Raw genomic sequence first — 20506 nt, forward strand, 5'->3', positions numbered from 1 at the left:
TCACCTGTAGAAAAGGTACTATGCCATCTCGTGCGATGGCCTGCAACAGGCGTGGGGCCCCGGTCAAACTCTGCAGTCCAGCGCCACAGCAGGAGAAGAAGGAGCCGATCACAATGACCCACGGTGAGGGCCAGGACAGCGTGCCGATAACGAGGTTCCCTTTGACAGAGTCGCCAAACCTACAAAAAAAAAAACTAATTCAGCTACAGAATGCGTTGGAATGGCATTTTGTACACATTCATATTTTATCCTTTGTTGGCTCATGGAGTTGTTTGTCTATATGTGCCCTGTGATTGGCTGGCGACCAGTCCAGAGTGTACCCCGCCTCTCGCCCAAAGACAGCTGGGATAGACTCCAGCACCCCCCGCGACACTCGTGAGGAAAAAGCGGTAGAAAATGAATGAATTAATCTGCAAGTTCATATATTACGTGCGGAGTTCCCCAGGGGTCAATACTGGGACCAAAACTGTTCAACATGTACATTAATGATATCTCCAAAGGAAAGCAGGAAGTGAACAAATGTAACAGTTACTGATTGTAAAAGTACCAGATGGAGGGGTAGGATTTAATAAGCTTTGCTTCTTCCTACTCCTTTCGGATGATTATGTGATGCATTCAATTGTAATCTGATGCATGTTCAAATGAAATAAAACCATTACCAAATACTCCGGAGTCAGGAAGAAATCCTCATCAATATAAAGTATGTATTGTGATTCAGCAACAGTGATTGTGTAACTAAACACCTGAGGACCGAGGACCGGGTTTTGCAATGTGTGCAGAGTATTGCAACGCGTGTTTAAGTCTTACTTGTCTCGAAGCAAAACGCCCTCAATGCAGGCGCCAAACAACACCACGCTGCTGAAATCTGAGGAAAACTGTTAAGGAGAATAAATAATTCAAACTTCCAAATCACAATGTTGCATTGCAATGGACAGAATGAAATGTTTGCCCCTTTCCTGGGTCACCCTTAGCATCAACAACTGCAATCAAGCGTTTGTGATAACTTGCAATGAGTCTCTTACAGCGCTATGGAGGAATTGTGGCCCACTCGTTTTTGCAGAATTGTTGTCATTCAGTCTCATTGGAGGCTTTTCCAGCATGAATACCACAGCATCTCAATAGAATCCAAAGTCTTCATTTTGTTTTTATTCAGCCATTCAGAGGTGGACTAGCTGGTGTGTTTTGGATTATTGTCCTGCTGCAGAACCCAAGTTCAGCTTCAGGTCACCAACCTCCTTCGGGATTTTTTTGGTAGACAAAGTGAATGTTCTTCCAGGTCCCGAAGCAGCAAAACAGCCCCAGACCATCACACTACCACCACCATATTTTACTTGGTTGGTCACACCACTGTAATCACGCACCATCATATTATATTATATTATAATAGGACTATCTGACAGGCTTGTGTTTACAACCCTGTCCAGTAGATGGCACTGTTACTCTGCATAGTCCTGGGGTGCCCATTTTGGTCATTTTTGCATGTATTTTTTTTTCGAAATGCTTTTTTCTCATCATGACTTTATCCCAAAATCTTTCAATTTCATTCTCAAAATATACTATAACTGCTTGCAGCCTAATTTTCCAAAAATTTCTGATATTACAACTTTTAAAAAGATTTTTAACATTTTAACATTATAATTTTAAAATCAGGGCGACACGGCGGTCTAGTGGTTAGCGCGCAGACCTCACAGCTAGGAGACCAGGGTTCAATTCCACCCTCGGCAATCTCTGTGTGGAGTTTGCATGTTCTCCCCGTGCATGCGTGGGTTTGTCTATATGTGCCCTGTGATTGGCTGGCCACCAGTCCAGGGTGTACTCCGCCTTATGCCCGAAGACAGCTGATAGGCTCCAGCACCCCCGCAACCCTCGTGAGGAAAAGCGGTAGAAAATGAATGAATGAATTTTAAAATCTATTCTTCACCTCATAATAATACAATTGCATTGTTGTAAAATTGTGCTTTTTTTCTTGAATTTTTGCTGATTTTTAAAAAAGTTCTTCCTGTTAAACTGTATTTTTAGAATGTGCCAAGGTCCATTAAAACTTTAGACAACAACTAGCTTGCCAGCACATCACAAACAAACAAACAGCTCACGGTACGACTCAGTCAGTTAAGGTAAGTAAACATAACAATGAGCTACCATTCTATGTGCATAACAACGACACAGCACAAACAAATTCCTTCTTTCCCAAAGTGCCCACAAGGCATGCTGGGTACTCCAGCAGTAACCCCATTGACTTTTTAATCAACAATAAATCCATGAAGCTTCAGTGTCGTACTGACACGTATAAGGATACAGATGATGGAAGTGGTAAAGATAGCCAAAATGGTTCCAACTGGGATGGATCTTTGGGCGTCCCGCAAGTCACCTGATCGATTTGACCCAGCCATGATTCCTAACAGGTCACAACAACAAAAAGGATGAAATCTTTCAAAGAGGTTCAAAGTCCAGTGCTGACGATGCTGATCTGTTTACGCTATGTACAATATCACTCTCACCAGTGACCGAGGGGAAGTAGATTCCCACAAGCAGGGTGAAGAAGGTGGCGATGTCGTTGACGACATAGGGCATTAAGATATCCTGGGTGGAGTTAATTGCCTCTATAGAAGACAAGTTCTTGTTTTCGTCCAACATACCCAGAGGGCCATATGCAGACCACATGTTTTCTAGAAGAGGAGATATATTTTTTAGAAGAATATAGATACCCATGCCAAATTATAGTGTATACTCAAACCTGAAATGACTCCACTGGTGAGTCCAGGGATGCCCTGAATGCTGGTCACGTCGTTCTTCTTGAAGTAATCGTTGCAAGTAGCGTTGAGATCAGGACCGTCGCAGAACAGGTTCCACAGCTGCGTAGCCGCGGTCACGTTATCGATGACTTCAGTCTTAAGACACTTGTCAAAGTTGTGGTTCTGCAGGGTGCGATTCCCCAGCATACAAACACTATAAAGAAGGAGAAACGAGAGCAATGAGATGACTACTATAGCGCATCATGACTGGTTCAAGACTCTTCATCCTTATATTTAGCAAACATCAAGGATGAAGAGTCTTGAACCAGTCATGATGTGCTATAAATATATATCACTATATGGTACTACTATTGTACCCATTATGTCATTGTACGGTCATATCACCTCGTACTTCGGTACGAAGGTTCAAGACTCTTCATCCTTGTATTTAGCAAACATCAAGGATGAAGAGTCTTGAACATAATGACATAATGGGTACCATAGTAACTGTCAATACAGTGATATATATACAATATATAGCACATCATGACTGGTTCAAGACTCTTCATCCTTGATGTTTGCCAAATACAAGGATGAAGAGTCTTGAAGTACGAGGTGATATGACCATACAATAACATAATTGGTACCATAGTAACTGTCAATATAGTGATATGTATAGCACATCATGACTGGTTCAAGACTTTGGTACGAAGTTACGAAGGTATATATATATATATATATATATATATATATATATATATATATATATATAGCACATCATAACTGGTTCAAGACTCTTCATCCTTGATGTTTGCTAAATAAAAGGATGAAGAGTCTTGAACTAGTCATGATGTGCTGTACATATCACCTCGTACTTCGGTACGTAATAAAAAAAAAAACATATTAGGAACCCATATTAGGAAAGCAGGAAGTGAACAAAAGTACCAGATGGAGGGGTAGGATTTAATAAGCTTTGCTTCTTCCTACTCCTTTTGGACATGTGGAACTGTGAACTGATTATGTGATTTAATTGTAATCTGATGCATGTTCAAATGAAATTAAACCATTACCTTTACTACTGTTCTGATGTACTGAATACTGGACTCACGGGAAGTCAGGGGGTTCAAAGATGGTCTTGATGACGCCGGCGTAGATGGAGAGGATGGACAGAAAGACACAAGCCAGGAAGACGAGAGCAAGCTTGTTGACATATTTGACTCCCACAAAGACGACCACGGACATCAGTGTAAGGCAGCATGTGCCGTACACACGCATGTTGTTGAGGAGCGCGTCCACTTCATCCTCCTTCTTTTCCGCCACAAAGATGGCCGCTTTAGGCACGATGTAAGTCTGAAAGGAGGGAGGAGTCATAATGCAAGAAAAGACCCTTTTTGGTCAAATATAATGTTGACAAAAACAGTCAACTGTGTGTGGCGTGTAATAAGGCTCCACATGGGTTGTTGATGGGGTTTGATTTACACGTGTACTTTATGTAAGACATGTTGACTCACCAGTAGAATCTCTATAGTACCCAGGATGTACATGGAGCCAGCAAATGTGGTACCAAGGTAGAAGCAGAGACCCACAGCTCCACCAAACTCGGGGCCAAGAGATCTGGAAATCATATAGTAGGAGCCCCCAGCTGGGGATGAAAACAAAGAAACCGTGAGCTTCAAGGGAACAAAAGTAGTCGAGAATGGAGAGATGACCTATTGTCTCCTTAATTTACAATAAACATAAACAATACACTCATTCATTCATTTTATACTGCTTATCCTCACGAGGGTCGTGGGGGGTGCTGTGCAGCCGGAATGAGTCTATATTAAATCTTATTTTCTCTTATTATGACCACTACGTTTGGCTAATATGAGTGTAAAGGTGACTATAGGGGTGTTATTTCATGTCTAGAGGGCTCTAATAATGTTAAGAACCATTTTTAGATGGTTTTCTATGCTCTAAATTCATTTATTTTCTACCGCTTATCCTCATGAGGGTCGCGGGGGTGCTGGAGATGGCTGAGGGTGGGATTGAACTCGGGTCTCCTAGCAGTGAGGCCTGCGCGCAAACCACTCGTTCGCCATACAGCTGGTCTTATTCATGTCTCTTATTATGTATTTTGGGTAATACAAGTCTAAAGGTGACTATAGGGGTGTTAGTTCATGTCTAGAGAGCTCTAATAATGATAAAAATCCATATTTAGAAGGTGAAGGGAGAACATGCAAACTCCACACAGAGATGGCCTAGGGTGGGATTGAACTCTGGTCTCCTAGCTGTGAGGCCTGCGCGCAAACCACTCCTCCACCATACAGCCGGTCTTATTCATGTCTCTTCTTATGTATTTTGGGTAATGCAAGTCTAAATGTGACTATAGGGGTGTTAGTTCATGTCTAGAGAGCTCTAACAATTATAAAAATCCATGTTTAGAAGGTGAGGGGAGAACATGCAAACTCCACACAGAGATGGCCGAGGGTAGAATTGAACCCTGCTCTCCTAGCTGTGAGGCCTGCATGCTATGACTTCCATACAGCCAGTCTTATTCATGTTTCTTATTATGTATTTTGGGTAATACAAGTCTAAAGGTGACTATAGGGGTGTTAGTTCATGTCTAGAGAGCTCTAATCATGATAAAAATCCATATTTAAAAGGTGAGGGAGAACATGCAAACTCCACACAGAGATGGCCGAGGGTGGGTTTGAACCCTGGTCTCCTAGCTGTGAGGCCTGCGCGCAAACCACTCCTTCACCATACAGCCAGTCTTATTCATGTTTCTTATTATGTATTTTGGGTAATACAAGTCTAAAGGTGACTATAGGGGTGTTAGTTCATGTCTAGAGAGCTCTAATAATGATAAAAATCCATATTTAGAAGGTGAGGGGAGAACATGCAAACTCCACACAGAGATGCCCGAGGGTGGGATTGAACCCTGGTCTCCTAGCTGTGGGGCCTGCATGCTAACCACTTGAACACCGTGCAGCCCATGTACAATACAGTATTTTGCAACAAAAGCGCCATACCTGGCACAACGCCATTCGTAGCAATTGCACTCATGGATATGGCTGTCAGCATGGTCTGAAAGCAGAACACAGGAACAAAACCATCAACCTAAAAGCCCACAGACTCATTAAATTCATTTGTAACTCACATTTGCAACACATTGATACCATTTCTCATATCAACAACAAATACTTTTTTTTCCATACGGCTGTACTTGTACAATTCTGCCAGTCTGTTAAAATACTTCTTAAAGGCTTATCGACTAAGTCTCCAGGATTGGTAATGGATACAAGCTTTTCTGTGAAATCAGTCATTATGGACGCCGCCGTTTTCATCAGCCGCTTATCTAACAGCTTTTCAATGAGAATAACAAGGAAGGACATAGCGCCAGATATCGGGGACATGGAGGCTAAGTAACAATGACAGCAAGGTGAATGCATGAAGGTGAGAGAATGGAAAACAAAAAAAAGTGGTGGAAAAGAAAGAAAGCGGAAGGAAGGAAAGAAGAGAGCAGGGTAAAATCCGTGACTATCCATGAGCGAGATAAACCTCCGGCTCTTGACCGGGCATCCGGTTTAAAATGGCAGACAAGCTGGAGTAAAGCCAATTAGCTGTTAATTTTACCTCCAACTTCCGCTTAAATCCAAAGCAGCTATGCCACCTCTTCAGGTCAACTCAATGTCCGCTGGTTTGTTTGACCTTCTTTCATTTATTTTTATTTGGGCTGAATAAACTGTTATGATGGGCACTAAGGGGTTGCGTTCAAAGACATCACGTAATTTCAGGTTGTTGTTTTTTTGTTGGTGAATTTCCCAGCATATTTATTATTTTTATTTGATTTTAAGTTTGATTTTAATTTTGATTTTGAGTTGAGTTTGAGTTGAGTTGAGTTGAGTTGAGTTGAGTTGAGTTGAGTTGAGTTGAGTTGAGTTTGAGTTTGAGTTGAGTTTGAGTTGAGTTTGAATTGAGTTTGAGTTGAGTTTGAGTTGAGATGTTAATGTTAATTATTTTTTATTTTTATTTTTTTACATTTATTTTTATTTTTTTAATTTATTTTTTAAATTAATTTTTATAAATTTATTTTTATTTTTTAATGTATTTTTTAAATTTATTTTTTTATTTTTTTTATTTTTTAAATTTATTTTTATTTTTTTTAATTTATTTGTATTTGTATTTGTATTTTTTTTTATTTATTTGTATTTGTATTTTTATTTTTTTGCAGTATCTATTTAATTCTATTTATTGGATTATATTAGACCAAATATGGTTTATTGCTATATAAAAGGTTACTGATCAAAACTACATTACCCAGAAAAAAAAAACTCTGTCAATGCTAACATGTGAGTAAATATTATGTCTTGTTTATCTCTAATAGGTGACTATAGGGGTGTAATAAGGTTAATAATGTTAAAAAAAAAATTATTATGAAAATATTATACTCATAAATAAGGAAAACAGGGTCTGGAACCAATTAACAGTGATAAATGAGGGATTACTGGATCCTCAAGAATTTTTTTTTTTTTTGACTCTTGAAAGTCATTAACATGTTTTTTTTTTTTTTTTTTCCAGCATACTTAAACGAGGGAGTGCACCAACTGTAGAATATTTGGATCCATCCGCACGAAGTCAGATGTGGTCTAAGCAGTGAAAATTAACATTAATCTGTGTCAGCTTAGTCCGCTTCTTATGTAAAAGCAAAGACTTACATTTTTATTTTATTTTATTTTATTTTATTTTATTTTTTTATTTTATTTTAATTTTATAAAAGCAAAGAGTTACCCTTTTATTTTTATTTTTTACAGTATCTATTTCATTCTATTTATTGGATTATATTAGACCAAATATGGTTTATTGCTATATAAAAGGTTATTGATCAAAACTACATTGTCCAGAAAAAACAAAACAAAAAAAACTCCATTAATGCTAACATGTGAGTAAATATATAAATATGGATCCATCCGCACGAAGTCAGATGTGGTCTAAGCAGTGAAAATGAACATTAATCTGTGTCAGCTTAGTCCGCTTCTTATGTAAAAGCAAAGAGTTACCCTTTCAAACGCACTTAATATCAGTAATGGGAGTTTTTACTTAAATCTGACATGAATCCATAGCATCTTATAGCTTTGAATCACTATATTTTTTAATAGGGATATATTCGGGTTGATTATTTTGCATGTGATTCGAGCCCGGTACTGTGAATGCAACTGCGAATGGTGTGTCAGTGCAGTATTCCATGAGGAAGAATGTAAAAAAAAAGCATCGTACTGAAGGTTCCTGCCTGTACTTTCCCTGATTAATCTGAGGTAATCCATTGTCTGGCTCGGGATTGCGAAATAGCACCGGCGTGTGTGAGAGCGTACATCGCACTATGACACTTTGCAGATGGAGGGATTACACGCTAAGCAGTGGAAATGATGGTCCTTCATTACTGCTGTCAATTCAACGCACACACACACACACACACACACATCAACGCTTCCACATTAAGTTACATAATCTTGCAAGTGACTGCTCTATCACTTAAATCTAAAATCTCTTGATGAAATGCAAATGCTACCCACGTCAGGAATGAGGCCAACACTAAAGTGAGATTCTAGTAGGAATCCAAATATCAATAGTATCGACACCAAAGGTAGTATCAGTATCGGCTCAATACTATTATATTTATACATTGTTTGTAATAACAGGCTTTTCTAGGAATGAATGACAGCCGATAGTAGTTTGTGCTTTTGTTTAGTTATTTTGCACAATAGACTTTATTTTGAAGCAAACAATTACATAATATGTTGTTATATATTGTTATATATTGTTAAATTGCTCACAAATAAGTGTGTTAATATTTTTTTCAGGTGTTTTTATTGTGATTATGGTAATGGTTTAATTTCATATGAACATGCATCAGATTCCAATTGAATGCATCACATAATCAGTTCACAGTTCCACATGTCCAAAAGGAGTAGGAAGAAGCAAAGCTTATTAAATCCTACCCCTCCATCTGGTACTTTTACAATCAGTAACATTTACTGAGTTACATTTGTTCACTTCCTGCTTAATTTAATTTATTATTATTATTTTGTATTTCATTAATTTTTTGGTCACATATAAGTATATGTATGTGTAAGTATATATATATATATATATACATATATATATATATATATATATATAGCACATCATGATGAGTATCAGTATCGGCAATACGCTTAGTTGATATTAATTTAAATCGATCGCAAATTTGCAGTCATCACTCACCCCTTGAAGGCATTTATAAAATAAAATCATATAATAATAATTATGATTTAATACTTTTATTATTATTCTTATAATTCTTATTATTCGTATTATTATGTGAATAATAATTAAATATATTAATATATTATATATTATATAGAAATATTAAATAAAATTTAATTATAATAATATAATAATAATATTTAGTAATAATATTTAATAATTATTAAATTACATTATGAATTAAATAGCAATAATAATAATATTATTGTTATTATTATAATGTTAATATTATTATTATTATTCACTGAGGAGTGAATGAATAATGGGTTTACTTAATTGTGAAGTGGTTTAGGTGCCTTCAATTTGAATCCATTATTAATAATAACATTATTAATATTAAATAATAATAATAATATTATTATAATGTTATAATATAATATATTAAATATAATATATAATCTTATAATAATAATAATAATAATGGATTAGAAGTGAAGGCACCTAAAGCACTTCACAATGAAGTAAACCCATTATTCATTCACTCCTCAGTCACACACTTGTGGTGGTAAACTACATCTGTAGCCACAACTGCCCTGATGGTAACATGGCTGCCAGTTCGCGTTTTCGGCCTCTCCAACCCCCTGTGTGCATGTATGTATCTCAACTCCCCATAAGCCCTTTTGTATACTCACACATGAGCAGCACAAGCCAACAATGGCCAAGGACTCTAAGATGCCAGCGGTGCCGACAATCCAGGTAAGACGAAGAAACAGGATTACTCCCAGAATGTTCTGGATGCAGGGGAGATAAACACCCATGAAGGTCCCCATCTGAGGGCTCTGGAAAAAGGGAGAGTGAGATTAGGCAATGTTAAAAGACGAGGTTTGTGCTGATTCATGAATACTTTTTGGGGAGACAATTCCATATTGACGATGACCTCTGACCCAGGCCCTAGAAACCAGCATCACATGTCAAACAGATAAGGAGAAAAACACTTGTCCACTAAGACTGGACAAGTGTTGTATTGTTTCTTGAATTGGCTCATCGTTGTGCATTGTTTGAGTTCCTTACTCAATCCATTCCATAGTTTGATTCCACATACTGAAATGCTATGGCTAGCATAACGTAGTCCTAGCATATAAGTGTTTCAAATGTACTTCTTCCCTGAGATCATATTTCTCCTCTCTTGTAAAGAAGTATTGGATGACATTTTTAGGGAATTGGTTATTTTTAGCCTTATGCATTATTTTAGCTGTTTGAAGATGAACTATATCAGCAAGTTGAAGTATTTGTGATTTTAGAAATAAGGAGTTAGTATGTTCTCTGTAGGCGGCATTATGAATTATCCTTACTGACCTTTTTTGCAGTACATTTAGGGAGTGAAGATTGCTTTTATAGTTATTAGCCCATATTTCCATACAATAAGTAAGATATGGTAGAACCAGAGAGCAATAAAAAGTGTGGAGTGATTTCTGATTGAGAACAAATTTTGCTTTGTTCAATATTGAAATATTTCTGGCCACCTTATGTTGTATATTTGTAATATGAGGTTTCCAGATCATATTTTCATCAATTGGGATCCCCAGAAATGTATTTTCCTTCACTCTTTCAATGTCTACACCGTCTATTTGTATTTGCTGGTGTGTGTCCTTTCTGCTGTTAGCAAACAGCATGATTTTAGTTTTATTTAGGTTCAAGGACAATCTATTATCATCAAACCATCTTTGATGGTCTGTACTCCCTCCAGAACAAAAAGCAGTGGTAGCAGTATCTGGAAATAGGATATTCAAAGCCGTTTTCAATTTACCGTACTTTCTGGATATATGGGTCATTACGGTAATCTACGTCACAGTAGCTCCAGGAAGTTGAAAAGATTTTATATTATACGGGTGTTTTTGTTTCGCTGAGGTCGCGGAGGTCGTCTGGGAAGTAAACAAAGAGCGACGTTCCCATAGTCTTGATATTCAATGTGTGCATCTCAAAACTTCCTTCCCAGATGTTCTCCCAGCTGGGCATGCCCTGAATACCTCACCAGGGAGGAGTCTGGGAGGCATCCTGACGAGCTGCCCAAGCCACCTCACCTCAAATGGCTAATCTCTGAACCCCTGAGTCCATTATGATCCTTCAACGGAACAAGGGAGTTTCAGGTCGTGCAGGGGCGTCAAACGGCAGATGGGGATGTTCCATGGGAGCATCCCTCATCCCTCAAGAACCTGACAAAGGACTTTTACCAGAGGAATAACCTCACTTTTTTGGACCATCCTGTGTGTTCCTCTGATCTAAATCCAATTGAGAACATTTGGGGATGAGATGGCAAGGGAAGTTTACAAAAATGTCATCAGTTCCAGACAGTGGATGCCCTCTATGAAGCCATCTTCACCAACATTCCCAGTAGCCTCTTGGAAACACTGGCATCAACCATTTTGTAGTTTGAAGCTCTACTTAGAACCTCCTTCAGATCAACCGGTCTTAAAATTTAGATCAAAAGTGGATGTATTTTAGTCTGCATGGTGGTCGAGTGGTTAGCGCGCAGACCTCACAGCTAGGAGACCAGGGTTCGATTCCACCCTCGGCCATCTCTGTGTGGAGTTTGCATGTTCTCCCCGTGCATGCGTGGGTTTTCTCCGGGTACTCCGGTTTCCTCCCACATTCCAAAAACATGCTAGGTTAATTGGCGACTCCAAATTGTCCATAGGTATGAATGTGAGTGTGAATGGTTGTTTGTCTATATGTGCCCTGTGATTGGCTGGCGACCAGTCCATGGTGTACCCCGCCTCTGAACATCTGAACCGAAGAAACCGTTTGGATTGAAGGTGAAATGTCGTCAACTACGTACAAGGAGATGTCCAGTTGTCCCCATTCAACCTTTGCCTACGGATCACCTTAAGGTTCTAACCTGCAGACTGAACAGATGGAGGAACTCTAAATTTACCTTGACAGCTTTCTTCTTGGAACTCTCGTCATCATCGGCCTCCTCGTGCTCCTGGGCCCCCTGGGTGAGATTCGTGTAATTTGCCAGTTTGTTGAGAAGTGATGACACCATGGGGTTGCTGTCCATCTCTTCCTGCAAAACAATAACAATACTTTCAACTTCCTATCGGGTTTAAGGATCTCAAAGTCGCAAATGTATGACACATACATAAATACACTGAGAATACACTGTTACCTCAGTTAACATCTGTCCTGGTTAGCGCATTTCTCAGTTAACATCCAAAATATTTTGCATGCAAATTTTACAATAGGGCTGCACAGCGGTCGTGTGGTTAGCGCGCAGACCTCACAGCTAGGCGACCCGAGTTCAAGTCCACCCTCGGCCATCTCTGTGTGGAGTTTACATGCGTGGGTTTTCGGCGACTCCAAATTGTCATAGGTATGAATGTGAGTGGGAATAGTTTGTCTATATGTGCCCTGTGATTGGCTGACCACCAGTCCAGGGTGTACCCCACCTCTTTCCCTGAAACAATAAAAACGTGTCGTGTGTCAACATCTTTTGAGAGCCAACGCCGATATTATAGACGTAGTGGCATTGTACGCTAACCAGGTAACTTTAACCAAAGTTTCACTGTATGAATTTGAATCAATGTTTAGTTTATTGTACATTCAGGTGAATATATCTGGAGTAGACAGAAATAAACGTGTCATGTGTCAACATCTTTGAGAGCAAACGCCGATATTATAGACGTAGTGGCACTGTACGCTAACCAAGTAACTTTAACCAAGGTTTCAATGTAAGAATTTGAATAAATGTTTAGTTTATTGTACATTCAGGTGAATATATGTGGAGTAGACAGAAATAAACGTGTCGTGTGTCAACATCTTTGAGAGCCAACGTCAATATTATAGACGTAGTGGCATTGTACACTAACCGGGTAACTTTAACCAAGGTTTCACTGTATGAATTTGAATCAATGTTTAGTTTATTGTACATTCAGGTGAATATATCTGGAGTAGACAGAAATAAACGTGTCGTGTGTCAACATCTTTGAGAGCAAAGGCCGATATTATAGACGTAGTGGCATTGTATGCTAACCAGGTAACTTTAACCAAAGTTTCACTGTATGAATTTGAATCAATGTTTAGTTTATTGTACATTCAGGTGAATATATCTGGAGTGGACAGAAATAAATGTGTCGTGTGTCAACATCTTTGAGAGCCAACGCCGATATTATAGACGTAGTGGCATTGTACGCTAACCCAGTAACTTTAACCAAGGTTTCACTGTAAGAATTTGAATAAATGTTTAGTTTATTGTACATTCAGGTGAATATATTTGGAGTAGACAGAAATAAAGAAACACTATCCCCACGAGAGGTCAAATCCAAACCTCTTTAAAGAGCCTGGCAGGATCAGCTTCATGTAGGGTTTACAGTGTGAAGGCCTTCTAAGTGATCCGATACAAAGGCCAATAACAACAGAGCAGCAAGGTCAGCCAAACGACACAAGTGCTTCTCAAACCTTTCACAATTGCGTACCACTTATTCATGTACGCCCTATGACCCCTGGGGATGGGCGTACCCTACTTTGGGCTCACTACATAACATTCAAACAGCAACTCCACTTTGAGGACATACAGTGGAACAAGACATATTAGGATATATAAATAGTAATCAATGCTAAACGTAAACACTATTTGGCTGCAAAGCTGTTAATTCACTTGTGGCGGGCCGCCAGGAATAAATTTAGACCACTACAAGCGAGACTCTTGCATACGTCTTCCGTGTAAACACGCAGAACTCGTCGTTGATGGGCTACACTGTTGATGGGGGTGTCAAAAAATCCAAACTATGGTAATGGTTTAATTTCATTTGAACATGCATCAGATTACAATTGAATGCATCACATAATCAGTTCACAGTTCCACATGTCCAAAAGGAGTAGGAAGAAGCAAAGCTTATTAAATCCTACCCCTCCATCTGGTACTTTTACAATCAGTAACTGTTACATTTGTTCACTTCCTGCTTTCCTAATATAGTTATATTTTTTAATTTTAAAATGTATTTTATTTTTTTATGTTTTTTTTATTTATTTTATCGTCACGTACCAAAGTACGAGGTGATATGACCATACAATGACATTACCGGTACCATAGTAACTGTCAATATAGTTATATATGAAATAGTAGCAAAATAGCAGTAGAACATAGCTAAGTTTCAGCAAAATATCAGTTCTAAAAACTAAAAAAATTTTTTTTTTAATTGAAAAAAATAAAAAAAAAGGCTTTTTGTGAAAAGATACATTCCAAGTATAACTTTTTTGACACAAATTTAACCATATATATTTTACCAAAATGTCTAAACAACGACGCCATAACATAAACAACAAAAAAAGGTTGTTCTATATGAAAACACATTTTTTTCCACAAATATGACACCCTGAACCATTTACACATTTGCAACTGAACTGAACTTGTAACCTCCTTCAGGCAACATGGCAAGACACCATTTCACTATGTATTTCAATGGAAGAGATGCAGGCCGAGTTCTTATAAAATGCACTTTTGCCAGATTGTGGTCATTTTTGTCAGCTTAAAAGTGCATCAAAAATGCTCTTTTATTGTGTCTCTCATGCAAAAAAAAAAACATATAAGACGTATAAATAGTACAAGACTTAAGAACGTCCAATACCCATCTCTAATACCAAAAGGTTCTTTTAGTCTTTTAGAGCCAACGTCGATATTATAGACGTAGTGGCATTGTACGCTAACTGGGTAACTTTAACCAAGGTTTCAGCCTTTGCTTTACCAAAACGCCAGCTTTTAAGGCAGGGGTGAGCAAACTACGGCCCGGGGGCCCACCAAGTGTTTGAATCCGGCCCGCCAGTTGCTTTCTAGGTATTTCAACTTTTAACTGGCAACACAACATAACAAAAAAAAAAAATGTAAAATTAATTTTGTAGATTGCTGTGGTCAGACCTCACAGCTCGGAGACCAGGGTTCAATTCCACCCTCGACTATCTCTGTGTGGAGTTTGCATGTTCTCCCCGTGCATGCGGCCATCTTAAACTGATGTCACAACATTATGTAATTGCGTGTATGTTGAATTCAGCCTATTTGAGAATACAGTGGTACCTCAGTTAACATCCGTCCTTGTTTGGTTAGCGCATTTCTTGGTTAACATCCAAAATATTTTGCATGCCAATTTTACAATAGGGCAGCACAGCGGTTGTGTGGTTAGTGCGCAGGCCTCACAGCTAGGAGACCAGGGTTCAATTCCACCCTCGGCCATCTCTGTGTGGAGTTAGCATGTTCTACCTGTGCATGCATAGGTTTTCTCCGGGTACTCCGGTTTCCTCCCACATTCCAAAAAACATGCTAGGTTAATTGGCGACTCCAAATTGTCCATAGGTATGAATGTGAGTGTGAATGGTTGTTTGTCTATATGTGCCTGTGATTGGCTGGCGACCAGTCCAGGGTGTACCCCGCCTCTTGCCTGGGTAGGTATGAATGGTGAGTGGGAATGTCTCGCCTCAGCTACAATGAATCACAACCATACAATGACCTCATGTCTGACAACTAGGTGGGAGAAACAACACGGCTTACCTCAAAAAGTGCCATGTTGGTGCCATCGTAACTGTTGCTCTTGTCATTGTCTGTGTTGTTGATAAACGGACTGTTTTCCTTCGGGACGCCATCACCTGTGGAAACATAAAATAAAAAGCTGTTTAAGGATTCAATGTTAATTAATAGAATACTGAAGTTTTGTAGTGAAAAATGTATTTTTTACCATTATAAGAAAAATGCCTCTATAGTCACCTTTATACTCATATTATTCATTGTTTACCACCACATTGCAAACTGAGACGGCCGCAAGCTAGCAAGCCCCCATTTTATTCCTTACCACTTCCACACGGCATAAGAGGAGAACTTTTTTCCCTACTCTGTCATGTCTGACTTCATGTAAGGTGATGTCCCAATGTAAATGAGACTTGGTAGAATACTACATATCACTTGTATTTCAATATGTTTTGACAAATAATCGAACATTATTGACCACAACAGCAATCATTGTATAACGCACATGTTTTTTGGAAGTACCTAGCTACTATTCCAATTTTTCAAGAATTTTTTTCAAAGAAGAAATTAGGTGAATTAGCATCGAGCTAGCCCATGCCGTGTTTTCTGTATTTACTGTATCTGTGGCGGCGGCGCTACACGTTTTTTGGAAGTATCTAGCTACCTATTCCGATCCTTCAAGAATTTTTTTCAAAGAAGAAACGATGTAAATTAGCATCGAGCTAGCCCATGCCGTGTGTTCTGTATTTAATGTATCTGTGGCGCCACCACAGAACTTTGGCCCGAGTTTTGACTAATAATCAAACATTATCGACCACAACAGCAATCATTGACTAAATAACGCACATGTTTTTTGGAAGTATTTAGCTCCCTATTCCGATCCCGATCCAATTCCGATCGAAGAATTCTACTACTACACATAATACTAATACTACACATCATTTGTATTTCAATATGTTTTGACTAATAATCGAACATTATCGACCACAACGGCGATCATTGACTGAATAAAACACATGTTTTTTGGAAGTATCTAGCTACCTATTCCGATCTAGATCCAATTCCGATCCAAGAATTCTACTACTACACATAATACTACATACTACACATCACTTGTATTTCAATATGTTTTGACTAATAATCAAACATTATTGACCACAACAGCAATCATTGACTGAATAACGCACGTTTTTTGGAAGTACCTAGCTACCTATTCCGATCCTTCAAGAATTTTTTCAAAAAAGAAACGATGTGAATTAGCATCGAGCTAGCCCGTGCCGTGTGTTCTGTATTTACTGTGGCGCCACCACAGAACTTTGGCTCGAGTTTTGACTAATAATCGAACATTATCGACCACAATGGCGATCATTGACTGAATAACGCACGTGTTTTTTGGAAGTATCTAGATATCTATTCCGATCCTGATCCAATTCCGATCCAATAATTCTACTACTACACATAATACTAATACTAATACTACACATCACTTGTATTTCAATGTGTTTTGACTAATAATCGAACATTATCGACCACAACAGCAATCATTGACTGTATAACGCACATGTTTTTTGGAAGTATCTAGCTACCTATTCCGATCCCGATCCAAGAATTCTACTACTAGACATAATACTAATACTAATACTACACATCACTAGTATTTCAATAGATTTTGACTAATAATCAAACATTATCGACCACAACAGCAATCATTGACTGAATAACGCACATGTTTTTTGGAAGTATCTAGCTACCTATTCCAATCCTTCATGAATTTTTTTTTGTGAATTAGCATCAAGCTAGCCCATGCCGTGTGTTCTGTATTTACTGTATCTGTGGCGCCACCACAGAACTTTGGCTGGAGTATAAATTTAATGGGTAACTTTTACTGTTACTGCAGCTGCAGGGGTAATAAGAGGCTTGCACCGTGGATTAGTCTGGTGTAATCACAGTCAAAGTCACTATGTCCTTGTACTCTGCAGCTCTTTGCAACTGAGCCCAAGTGAGACGATTACAATGATTTTTTTTTTTTTTTTACATGTTTTCAAAACTCGGTTGAATATATGATATGACCCTGCGGCCCCAGGATCACCACCAAGCAAGTTTGATGACCAGGCTAAAGGCTAGACCATGACTCCAATTTAATATCATCTTTTTTTTTATCATACAATAATTACAGTCACTTTTCGTGCAAATGTTGATCCAAAAGCGGAGGAAGAGAACATCAATGTCAAAGTAACAAATGAAATATTCTTCAAACCGGTGATTTTCACTCACAGAAAAAGAAACCGAAGCCCTGACAAAGAATCTCTGAGGAGAAAACTCTAAATTTTGTCATTTTTTATAAGAAAATATGGTTTTATTTATGTATTTAAAAGGGGAACTGCACTTTTGGGGAATTTTGCCCATCATTCGCAATCCTTATTTTACATTTCTTTCCCTTTTACGTGCATTAAAACGCCAAAAAACAAGTTAATATGAGCTAGCTAACAATGTACATCATCGGCAGACACCTACTTCGACAACGTTTTATCGTTTTATATACATTCAAGAACAAGTATATTGATAATAACATGTAATACTTACAGTATTTTGCCATATTTTGATGATTTAAAAACATAACCAAAATATCTTTCCAAGGTGTATTGATTTCAGAGACCTGTTGATCGGAACTAACGCTACTTCCGTGTCAAGTGTCAAAACAACAAACGAGCATCTTACTCGGTCTCTTTTCAAAACTCTAAATTTTGTCATTTTTATAAGAAAACATGGTTTTATTTATGTATTTAAAAGGGGAACTGCACTTTTTTGGAATTTTGACCATCATTCGCAATCCTTATTTTACATTTCTTTCCCTTTTACGTGCATTAAAATGCCAAAAAACAAGTTAATATGAGCTAGCTAACAATGTACATCATCGGGAGACACCTACTTCGACTACTTCGACAATGTTTTATCGTTTTATATGCATTCAAGAACAAGTATATTGATAATGACATGTAATACTTACAGTATTTTGCCATATTTTGATGATTTAAAAACATTGATTTCAGAGACCCATTGATCGGAAACTAACGCTACGCTACGCTAAGAACAAACGAGCATCTTACTCAGTCTCTGTAGCGATGTCGTCTGGTTTAAGTTGAGAGCCGATGTATCCACCGCATCCGTGTGTCCTGTTGTTGGCATGATTTATAAGCTAGCGTTAACTTTTCAAAGCTAGCAACACAATACCAGCATCATTAGGTAGCGGTACTAGGAAGTAGCTTGAGTGACGTTTCAGCATCACTCACAACGACTATAATGAGACATTGTAATACTCCGACAAAAATATAGTAGTACTACAATAACAATATCAGCAAAAAGAAATTGCAGTTCCCCTTTAAGTGTGTCCAATGTCCAAAATATACATTTTCAAGGTAGGGCCGTAAAGACTATAGTACAATTGCATCTTAAATGTTTCATTTATAGAGGAAAAAAAACAACTCAGAACTTCTTTGACCGGGAGTTGAACCAAGCTTATCAGCGCGCGGAGTGAAAACAAGCCACGTGTAAATCATGCAAATAGAAATTCTCTCAGTGGAAGACAAATACCACAGTTACTGCACCACAAAGAAAGTCAATAATGCACGGTAATACCCAGTACTATAGTACTGTACAAGTACAAGTTATGATGATATTAGATATTAAAAAGTGAAGAACAAAACAAAACTATAACCTTTAAAATAAAGTCATTACGGGCGGCATGGCGGTCTAGTGGTTAGCGCGCAGACCACACAGCTAGGAGACCAGGGTTCAATTCCCACCCTCGGCCATCTCTGTGTGGGGTTTGCATGTTCTCCCCGTGCATGTGTGGGTTTTCTCCGGGTACTCCGGTTTCCTCCCACATTCCAAAAAAAACATGCTAGGTTAATTAGCGACTCCAAATTGTCCATAGGTATGAATGTGAGTGTGAATGGTTGTTTGTCTATATGTGCCCTGTGATTGGCTGGCGACCAGTCCAGGGGTGTACCCCGCCTCTCGCCCGAAGACAGCTGGGATAGGCTCCAGCACCCCCCCGCGACCCTCGTGAACCCTAATTGGGTTCATATTGGAGTAGCGCTGTTCTTGTGAATGTTTCCTGTTTTTTAGCATCTGCTCAATTGTGACTTGGTGTGGAAATGTCAATATATGTGTGTGTAGTGAGTTAGTGTGTGTGCTTTCAATGTTCTGTAGCAAATTGTCCTAGGGGACATGGTCCACATTTCGTTTGACAAAACTGGCCTCATTCATACGTTCGTTTCATTGACTGCTACTGTACACGTCTAACATCGACTCTGAAGACTTTCACATTAAGTAATGGTGTCACGAGATCCCGCGAGACTAACACGTGATGGTATTTCTCGTTTACAGGGCAGATAATGATAATACACATACTCATGAAAATGGCAGTGAGAATTATTACCCCCCATCCATTGGAGGTGAACAGCTTCCGCGGTGTTATTGATTAAATTGATTAAACTTACTTAAGTTTTGTCAGATCAAAATCCAATCACTGCGTAATAGTCGCAGCTTTTTCAAAAATGCAATACTTCCTGGTTCTGCACTCTAAGCGTAAGGGGAAATGTAGTTCTTTTAGTGTAAAAATCTAACTACCCTATTTTCTGGACTATAATTCGCACAAGGCATAATTACGTAGAAAAAAACATACATAAGTCGTACTGGACTATAATTCACATTTTTTGCGGGTAATTTATTTTACAAACTACTTGACCAAAACAGACATTACGTCATCTTGGAAGGCAAGTTCTAACAATAATAAAAGAATAGAGAACAGACGGAATAGGTATAAGATATGCTAACACAATGCTTATTCAGCTACACCAAAAATAAACAAACAAAAAGGTGTCCAGTGTTTATGTAACATAAACAGTTTTTTCATTTATAAGTCGCAGGAACAGCCAACCTATGAAAAAATATGGTAATCTATTTTTTAGTTAGGAACATTTAATTTCCTGTATTGTTTTGTGACTCGGATGAATTAAAAACAAGTCCAAGT

General features: G+C 38.3%; 1 protein-coding gene across 8 annotated transcripts in view; it reads right to left on the minus strand.

Moving 5' to 3' along the window:
* Positions 1–20506, minus strand: part of slc12a7b (solute carrier family 12 member 7b) — a 60304-nt gene that overhangs the window by 15798 nt on the left and 24000 nt on the right. For 6 of the 8 annotated variants that reach the window (XM_058059570.1, XM_058059566.1, XM_058059565.1 and 3 more), the window contains exons 2-12: positions 15499–15593; positions 11893–12024; positions 9653–9799; positions 5747–5801; positions 4244–4374; positions 3841–4082; positions 2735–2946; positions 2499–2666; positions 2297–2395; positions 808–865; positions 5–179 (exon numbers count right to left, since the gene is read on the minus strand). In XM_058059570.1, coding sequence (XP_057915553.1) covers positions 5–179; positions 808–865; positions 2297–2395; positions 2499–2666; positions 2735–2946; positions 3841–4082; positions 4244–4374; positions 5747–5801; positions 9653–9799; positions 11893–12024; positions 15499–15593 — 1514 coding nt within the window. Of the gene's footprint in view, positions 1–4; positions 180–807; positions 866–2296; positions 2396–2498; positions 2667–2734; positions 2947–3840; positions 4083–4243; positions 4375–5746; positions 5802–9652; positions 9800–11892; positions 12025–15498; positions 15594–18578; positions 18645–20506 lie in introns of all 8 variants that reach the window. The other 2 variants (XM_058059567.1, XM_058059569.1) reach the window with 1 other exon arrangement.

The sequence above is a fragment of the Doryrhamphus excisus genome, chromosome 21 (assembly GCF_030265055.1).
Source record: "Doryrhamphus excisus isolate RoL2022-K1 chromosome 21, RoL_Dexc_1.0, whole genome shotgun sequence".
NCBI classification, from domain to species: Eukaryota; Metazoa; Chordata; class Actinopteri; order Syngnathiformes; family Syngnathidae; genus Doryrhamphus; species Doryrhamphus excisus.